Source organism: Harpegnathos saltator, unplaced genomic scaffold, assembly GCF_003227715.2.
Source record: "Harpegnathos saltator strain DR-91 unplaced genomic scaffold, Hsal_v8.6 scaffold650, whole genome shotgun sequence".
Classification (NCBI taxonomy): domain Eukaryota; kingdom Metazoa; phylum Arthropoda; class Insecta; order Hymenoptera; family Formicidae; genus Harpegnathos; species Harpegnathos saltator.
Window position 1 is genome coordinate 105,024 of NW_020230483.1, and position 9,053 is coordinate 114,076.

General features: G+C 33.1%; 2 protein-coding genes across 4 annotated transcripts; both read left to right on the forward strand.

The window, feature by feature from the left end:
• The first annotated feature begins 578 nt into the window (after nucleotides 1-578).
• Gcn2 (eukaryotic translation initiation factor 2 alpha kinase Gcn2) lies at nucleotides 579-7,817 on the forward strand. 3 transcript variants are annotated; one of them, XM_011148208.3, is made up of 14 exons: nucleotides 579-815; nucleotides 1,028-1,108; nucleotides 1,270-1,439; nucleotides 1,534-1,795; nucleotides 1,889-2,434; nucleotides 2,535-2,909; nucleotides 2,969-3,535; nucleotides 3,663-3,817; nucleotides 3,928-4,370; nucleotides 4,459-4,729; nucleotides 4,832-5,351; nucleotides 5,439-5,921; nucleotides 6,144-7,051; nucleotides 7,144-7,817. In XM_011148208.3, exons 2-14 carry the CDS (start codon nucleotides 1,052-1,054, stop codon nucleotides 7,268-7,270), a joined length of 4,884 nt encoding a protein of 1,627 aa, XP_011146510.1. In that variant the 5' UTR covers nucleotides 579-815; nucleotides 1,028-1,051; the 3' UTR covers nucleotides 7,271-7,817. The 3 variants fall into 3 exon arrangements, with proteins under 3 accessions (XP_011146510.1, XP_011146509.1, XP_011146511.1); XM_011148207.3 differs by having other exon boundaries at nucleotides 579-707; XM_011148209.3 differs by lacking the exon at nucleotides 579-815 and adding an exon at nucleotides 827-961.
• Nucleotides 7,818-8,292: 475 nt separating this feature from the next.
• On the forward strand, nucleotides 8,293-9,038 carry LOC112589901 (D/L-glyceraldehyde reductase-like). The gene is made up of 3 exons (XM_025304787.1): nucleotides 8,293-8,355; nucleotides 8,554-8,718; nucleotides 8,829-9,038. The coding sequence occupies exons 1-3, from the start codon at nucleotides 8,293-8,295 to the stop codon at nucleotides 9,036-9,038; spliced, it is 438 nt and encodes a 145-aa protein (XP_025160572.1).
• Nucleotides 9,039-9,053: the final 15 nt, after the last annotated feature.

Sequence of the window (9,053 nt, forward strand, 5' to 3'; positions counted from 1 at the left end):
TAATAATCGACTGTGATTCACCAATTCTTACGGCTACAACTTACGACACATATTGTACAATGACCTTAACGTTTATAACCTACAACTGAATTACAGGTTAAGAACCGACGAGAGAAATTTGTTCTACATAGAAAATGGAGGGTCAAGAGAAACAGATAGAATGCAATTTCTTTATCTAAATATTATTCCCTAAATTTATTATGGGTCTCTCTCTTCAAGAAAGACAGGGACTCAATTGGACACAACCAACCGGTGGGAAGCTTCACCTAGAGAGTTACTAAGTCCAACCAATCATTATATTTTGTCTAATTAAATCCTTTCGTACTGTAGCGTCCTCTGTAAAATCCTCTGCCTTATATTACAAATGTTCGCTCCATTTTATTACAAAAAACTTCATCTTAATATCAATAATTACAAAGACTTTTCTTTTTCTTCCTTTTCCCTTTCTCCTTATACATGTTCTGCTTTTCTTGTGCTGTTTATTGAATAATTAAATGCTGTGTAACACAAAATAATATTAATATACTTTAAAATAAGATATTTTATTTAAATGACTTAAATGCAAAATAATAAAAAAACTAAAAAAAAATTTAGAAAAACGCGAAAAGATGAATAAATAAATAAATGTCTGTATATGTGACGTGCGAAATGTAATAATCAATGCTCCAACCAATGATGCTTCCAAAACCTGGCAACCCTGCTCACGCGTATGTATTGTTTATTAATTCATTCACATGGGGCCATTAAGTTGAGTCGTAGTGTGTGTGTACTCAAGTATGTTTGATGTTTGAAATGTTATTGATAAAAAATCAAAGGTGATTAAAGTGAGATAAAACTAAATAAATAAATTCAATATTTTAAACCAAACACTAAACCAGACACTAAAATTTCGAAATATACCACGATGTAGTCATATGTGTATAATTGGACTGGATATAGACTGAATTTATCTTTTTCTTAAGTATGTTGTTTAGTATGGGATTTATTAGATTTTTCTATGAAATTTAAAATTTCTTAATCTGTGTAGGATGGATGAATAGAGTGCATCAAAATGTCTCATATTGAAACCTGTAAAGATCGACAACAAAATGAATTAGAAGTTTTAAAGGTTTGTATAATACACATGTATCATAATGTTTACCATGTATATAATGCATATGTGAGGATATACTTTAAATCTGTAGCCTCTGAACTATAAAATATTTTTACTATAAAACTATATTATACTACAAACTTTTAAAATTTTTCTTGTAATTATTTGTGATATAGTCTATTTTTGGTGACGAGTTGCGTGACTTACGGAAGAACAAAAATAAAAAGAAATGGCAACCTCTAAATATAATTGTTACTTTAACACCACAAAAGGGTATGTCAGGACCAGCACAGATTCATGCACAGATAGATTTGCATATTACATGTGGTGACAAATATCCAGATGAGTAAGTTTTATGGTGAACATATCTTATCCAAATATTTTTGTCATCTTAAAAAAACCAATATTTAATGACATATATATCACCTATAATATTTCAGAATACCATCTATTGAATTGCGAAATAGTAGAGGATTATCAAATCAACAAGTTGCAATTTTGTCCTCAGAGCTAGAAAATTTAGCAACGAAGTTAAAAGGTGAAGTTATGATTTTTGAATTCAGTCAACATGTTCAAAAATACTTACATGAACATAATAAGCCAAGTTACAGTAGTTTCTATGAAGAAATGGTGTCGAGACGTCAGGAAAAGATACAATATGAGATGCAGGAAAAACAAATAAAAGAAGATAAAGAAAGACAGGTATCGATTGATATTTTTATGTCATGTATCTTATTGAGATAAAGTTTATTATAAGATTATAATTTTATAAATATTCATTTTTTTATATGTTAGGTACTACAAGATGCCATACAAAAACGTCAGGAGGCTCTGAAAGCTGAAATGCGTAATCGGAAAGATACAGTTCGATCCACAGACTCTGACATTGTCTTTAGATCAATACCATCATCTCCACATGATCGAGGAAAGAATCATTTTAGACGTAGATGCGTCAGCACGTCAGAAAGTTCTGAAGGGTCATTGTGTGAGCACAGAGGTACCAAACTACTCCATTTTGACAGTAATAAAGGAGAGAGGCAAGTGCATCGAGGAAAATGCTTGGGTCACAGTGCAAAGGGTTCTATAGTATATGCTGGTGTGGATATGACCACCGGAGAATTACTGGCTATCACAGAATGGACATTAAAATGCGGAGTGGCGAATGATTATTCTACTCAGGAAACTATTGATATACAACATGCTATGAAGCAAATTGCTAGCTTGGAACAAGAACTTAATCACTTGTACAAACTACATCACCCGAATCTTGTACATTATTTAAATATGAAATATTTACAGAACAACAACAATTTAGTTATTTATATACTTCAAGAATTTGTGGTATGTAAATATTTATGTATGGAATGGCTGCTATATGTATATATTCTACAACCATAAGAGTGATATTTATGTTCATTAATGTTGATTATTGTAAAAGTAGGTTGGAACTACATGCTCGTTCTTTTTGATGGAAAACATTCCAGTTGATATCGACATATTGAGGCATTTAGCAACCGGTGTTCTTGAAGCTTTACAGTATCTTCACGAGAACAATGTAGTACATAAAGATTTACGCGATACTAGCGTTTATATAGATCGCATGGGTGTTGTAAGATTATCCGATTATTCTTTAGAAAAAAGACTGTCGGACATGTATCACTCGAACTCTTTAGCAAAGACTGAACATGATTTCCCAACAATTCAAGGCCGAGGAGGTAAAAAGGCAGACATATATAGATATGGAATATTGCTATTGTCGTTGTTAAAAGGAACTATCATATCTGGCGATGAAATCGACTTAACAGTAATTCAGCAGGTAAGTTTTTCATTTACAAGAAGACTATCCACATTTCAATTTAAATAATTCTTTTTCAGCTTCACTTAAGAGATTTTATATCAAAATGTCTTATTGACGACGAGAGAATGCGTTGGTCCGCGGAGCAATTGCAACAACATAGTTTCATAAGAATACCACTAGAGCGAGGTATATCACCTGCATCACCAGATCATGATGAGAAGGAAAACAATTTAGAACCGGAAGAGCCAGACAATGATGTTCAATTTCATTTACCATCAATGGGTGGTCAATCACGAATACAGAATGAATTTGAAGTATTAAAATGGTTGGGAAAAGGAGCTTTTGGTGATGTTCTAAAAGTAAGAAATAAGTTAGATGGTGGGATTTATGCTATCAAACGAATAGAATTAAACCCAAAGAAGAAGCAATTGAATAAAAAAATCACACGTGAAGTAAAATTACTGTCTAGAATGAATCATGAGAATGTAGTGCGTTATTATAACTCATGGATCGAAAGTGCTACCTTGGACGATTCCACCAGACATAGTCGATTTACACCAATCACTACATCTTCGGATAGAACTACTGCTACTACTACACAGGATAAAACAGACATAGTTGACACACAGGATAAAACAGATATAGTAAGTATTATATAAAAAATAATGTAAATTTTATTTTATGATTAAGCTTCGGTATATCAAAACTTTAGTTACGATTAATATATAGTCAGATATGTTACTATAAAAATATGCAACTTTCACTTTTTAGCAACTGGGAAGTGAGGAAATAGAAAAATTTGCTCCATCGTTACACGAAGTTGAATGGAATATATCGTACGAGTCTTTGGCAAATGCGGCTGATAGTGAAGATGATAACAGCGACTCTTCAACTGATTCCGATAGCGAGGAACATTGCACGTTCTTGTAAGAAAACTTTTTCTCAGTAATAAGCAAAACCTGACAATTATGTCTGTATATGTGTGGAATTTCAATTAGGTTTAATGTCTAAAAAACTGTTATTTCACGTCTTTCAGAAAGCGAACTTTATTGCGAATCGAATCTTCTGATAGCATAGAATTTGAAAGAGATAGTATCTCACCAAGGTCTACAAAATCCGACATCTCGAATGACGATGTTAAAGATGCCGAAATCACTAGTGCGGATACGACGGTGAAAGAAATACAATTCATGTACATACAAATGGAATTTTGCGAAAAGAGTACATTAAGGACTGCCATAGACAATGGCTTATACGAAGATGACGAACGAGTTTGGAGATTATTTCGAGAAATTGTAGAAGGGTTGGCGCATATTCACCAGCAGGGCATGATACACAGAGATTTGAAGCCTGTAAATATATTTCTTGACAGTAACGATCATGTCAAGATAGGAGATTTTGGACTAGCTACGACTAACATATTATCGACGTTAGTTCATACTATTGACGCTGATAAAGAATCACAGTTCGTTGAAAAAGGTATGAGTAATTAATAGCGAATTGTATATTAAGATGTGACGAATTGGTATAAGCCATATATTTTACAATTTACTTCATCTCTTTTTAGGGGCAAGTTTTGACGTAGAGGGATCTCTTACTGGACAAGTCGGGACAGCTTTATATGTAGCACCTGAACTTTCTGCAAAGACTGCCAAAGCAATTTACAATCAAAAGGTAGATATCTATAGTTTAGGAATTATCTTTTTCGAAATGACGTACAAACCATTGACGACTGGAATGGAGCGTGTAAAGATTCTATTGAATTTACGCTCTAAGGAGATAGTTTTTCCTACTGACATAGTAGAAACGGATATACCACATCAAATTCATATTATACGGTAAGACAATTCACAATTTGACGACATTAAATGATATATTAAACGTTGCATTATTTTTTTCTCTGAATTATACAAAATAATAAAACTCGTTATATCTTTCAGTTGGCTGCTGAATCATGATCCGAGTCAGCGACCCACCGCTCAAGAACTACTTTCTTCTGAATACTTACCACCACCTCAATTAGAAGAAACGGAATTACAAGAGATGGTGCGCCATACGTTATCCAACAGTCAAAGTAAAGCATATAAATATTTAGTGGCATCGTGTTTCATGCAAGAAGTTACACCGGCGGTGGACATTACTTATGACATGAATTTACCTGCTAGGGGAGCGTCAAGTGTCCTTTCCTCGAAAAAACTGTTTCTACAGGAAAACATAAAAAGAAAGATCGTCGAAATATTTAAGAAACACGGTGGATTGTGTCTCACCACTCCGTTGCTGATGCCTAAATCCGCTCAGCATAGTAGTTTTACCGAATCTAGCGTTAAATTGATGACGTGCACTGGTAGCGTAGTTTCTATACCTCATGATCTTCGCACACCCTTCGCCAGATACATCGTATGGAATAATATTTCACACATTCGAAGATATGCCATCGAACGTGTGTTCAGAGATAAGAAAGTATGTCTGCGTTTTCAATATTTAAACTTAAAACTATTTGAGACAATCGGAAATACAACGATTGATTTATATCGAATCATATTGCAGGCTCGAGGATTTCATCCGAGAGAATTGTACGAGTGTGCTTTCGATATCATCAGTCCTGTAGCCAACAATTTAATGACGGAAGCTGAGTTGATCTTTATTATATGGGAAATTTTTAATGAATTACCACAGGTTCAAGAGCGTAATCTTACAGTACGTTTGAATCATACGTCACTGTTGCAAGCTGTACTAATGTACTGCGGCGTAGAGAAGGATAAATATCAAGATATATACTCGATACTACAGAACGCCCGTGATGGCAAGTTCTCCAAATTTCAAGTCCAAACGCACTTGATCAGTTTGTGTCTCACTGATCAGGCTATGGAAACACTTTTCAATTTACTCGAAACGGAGAGTTCCGTTGCAAAGATCGCCAGTGTCTTGAGAACAATAACCAGAAGGAAAGGAGATGCCGCTGGTTTGGCTAAAGAAGGATTGAAAGATATAGAAACTGTAATATCTAACGTAGAAAATTTAGGGGTAAAGGTAACGTTAAAGTATACATACATATCATAGAATACCTTGAAAAGAAAAAGGCCTATATTCATTTTTTTCGACTTCCAATTGACGATGTTTATAACCAAATTTTGGAGTCTTTATAACTGAAAATGGATTATTGATCTTTTTGTTAAGGTACAAATATAATTGTATAATTTGTAAGCTTGTAGAATTGTGTCTCTACGATTATTTTCTCTCCTTATTTTACAGTGGCCTATTACCGTTGTACCTTTATTAACGTATAACGTACAACAATACAGCGGTGTGATATATCAGATTACCTGCGAATTAAAGCATAGACGAAGACGAGGCGGTCAAGATGTTATAGCCGCGGGTGGTCGATACGACAAAATGTTGATGTCATTTAGAAAAGTCTTGGAACGTACTGGAATGGCCAGTAAAGAAACGAAACAATACGGTGCTGGTATTAGCATATCGTTAGACAAATTGGTATCTGCTGTCACGGAAGCATGCGAGAATGTAGGTGGTGAAAATAAATGCGGTATCGATGTGGCTGTCTGCTGCGAGGGAAGTCAAGGAAGCGAAGGACGAAGAGAAAAAGAAATGATCGATGTGTTACGGGAGATCTGGTCGTTAGGATTAAAAGTCACGACATTAGATCTCTGTATTATGGAAGAAATATTGGAATATTGCCAAGAGAACTCTATAAACCAGATAATATTGTTAAGAAACGGGGAGAAGGGCACTTTAAGATTGCAAACTTGGGAGAGAGATAGATTTCAAGAAAGAAAGATTAATATACATGACATTGTCGACTATTTACAGAGGCAGTCCGAGAATGCATTGTCGATATTAAACAGATCCGATAGTAAAATAAGTGGAAATGATGTGTCGATAACACCAAGTAATCCGGTTAATGTCAATATCAATTTTATTCTCTCGGATAAAGACAAGTTATCTGGAAGTGGCAGGAGAAGTTTTAAGAATACTATGCTGGCACAAATGTCGTCCTACTTGCAAAGGATATCACATAAAGTTTCTATAGAGATTTTTGGTGTCTTTTTGGAAGTGCCTGTCATAAGAACAATGATCAGTTTCTTAGATATCGATGAAGAGGAACAGACCTTTCAAAAGAGTATCCAAGTTGTAATAGACAAGTAAGTAGTGAATTTTCGTTTTATTAGAGAAATAATTGGAACGATGTGAGACGCACATTCATATTAATAATTTTAAATATATCGATTTTTAGGCACCCACGACATAAAAAATATATCAAACAAATATGCGAGAGAATGAGGGAATTACGAAATGAAAAGTCAAAGCCTGTAGAAATACTTTACAGTTTAACAGATAGTGGATACATGAGTCTGATATAAAGTCATATTATGAAATGTATATGCTGAAGAATCTATTTTCATAATAATGAGAGATCAATGATTCTGATCAAGTGATGAATAATATGTACTAGAACATATGTTAATAGATTATGAAAAATGGATGCATAAGCATTTTTTGTACCGCAGTATACATTTATAAGTATTAATAATGTTTAATAAAACAAGTGATTATGACAATTTGAAATAAATTCTTAAGGTATAATGTAATATGGATCAAATGCGTATCTACTACATCACGCCATAAGCCATAAGGAAATAACAGTGCTGAATAGCTATAAAGCCATAAAATATATTTTCAGATGTTTTGCTTTATATATACAAGATTTGTTATACAATAAACATAAAATGTGTATCTGAAATACACATGAATCTTCCAAAAGATATTTCTTTTTTGACACATAACGATTCAAAAATATATTCTAAGCCTATAGGATACGTATCGATACATATATATATAATATAAATATTGTGATTGTAAGCTTAAGTTGTATATTATCTAGAAATACATAAGTTGATAACACTTTTATACTTTTCTAATCTTTTTTCTTTATCGTCATTTTTCAATATTCATTTGTCAAAGCAGTCGTTTGTTTTTTAATTTATTATTTTATGTATAAACTTGAGATGTTATATTCATTCAAGCTGCCTTTAATTTCATTCTTTAACAAGGTAATATATATTACTTTTCTTACCTAAATCAATTACCCGCGGCGCAACCCTTGCAATCAATACAACTCTGAAACATATATGACTGCAACCACACGACGTGTGCAGGGATTCGTGTGACCGTTAGGTGCATCTATTCTAACTTTAGAAACGTGACCCTCTCCAAGTGGTACTATTTATCTCACATAAATTTCCAAAAATAGTACAATATTACAAACTTTAATATAGAATTATCTTTCTGAATAATATTACTGTTTTAATACGTTCGCTGCAATTCTAATTTGTGTTATTTACGGTTGAAAAGTGACAAGAACATTGATACACAAGGATTAAGCATGCATTCTGTAAAGTTGCTGTCAGGATATAATATGCCCACTGTAGGTCTAGGAACGTGGCAGGTAATATAATAAGATGTTAAGATGTCTTGATAATAATATAATATTATTGTGTTTTTAAAATAATCTCTGTATGTAGTAATATTTTGACATTATTGGTTTACACATGATTATCTCTCATATTATTAATTAATTGTATTATTATTAATTATTTACAATATACAAGAAGGATCTCAGTAAGTATAAAATAATTTTCTCCAGGCTAAACCAGAAGAAATTGAAACTGCTGTAAGTACCGCTCTAGAATGTGGTTACAGACATATCGACACAGCAAGAAATTATAATAATGAAAGTGCAATTGGCAAAGCTTTAAAAAAATGGTTTGACAAAGGTGGTACCAGAGAAGAACTTTTTATTACAACAAAGGTAATCTGTTGTAAATATAAGATTTAATTCGGTAAATAATTTAGGAATTATCACGCTAGAATTGCATTTTTTTAAACAAATGTACTTAGGTTTTATCATAATACTTTTAGTTGCCTCATTTTGGCAACCGACCCTGTGATGTAGAAAAGTTCATTAAACTGTCACTGGAGATGCTTGGATTGGATTATTTAGATATGTACCTCGTACACATGCCCTTTGCATTTAAACTAGATCAGGAAACAGATGCCGCAGCAATTGACAAGGATGGGAATCACATACTTGATTTTAATACAGATCCTATTTTAGTATGGAAGGTATAAAATCAATTGTGATGG

Excerpts from the sequence above, each read along its gene's own strand:
- Gcn2 (XM_011148208.3), top strand. The coding sequence starts at position 1,052 with ATGTCTCATATTGAAACCTGTAAAGATCGACAACAAAATGAATTAGAA. Across the intron at positions 4,371-4,458 it reads ATCACAGTTCGTTGAAAAAG|GGGCAAGTTTTGACGTAGAG; the intron begins GTATGAGTAATT and ends ATCTCTTTTTAG. Across the intron at positions 4,730-4,831 it reads CATCAAATTCATATTATACG|TTGGCTGCTGAATCATGATC; the intron begins GTAAGACAATTC and ends TATATCTTTCAG.
- LOC112589901 (XM_025304787.1), top strand. The coding sequence starts at position 8,293 with ATGCATTCTGTAAAGTTGCTGTCAGGATATAATATGCCCACTGTAGGT. Across the intron at positions 8,356-8,553 it reads TAGGTCTAGGAACGTGGCAG|GCTAAACCAGAAGAAATTGA; the intron begins GTAATATAATAA and ends AATTTTCTCCAG. Across the intron at positions 8,719-8,828 it reads AACTTTTTATTACAACAAAG|TTGCCTCATTTTGGCAACCG; the intron begins GTAATCTGTTGT and ends TAATACTTTTAG.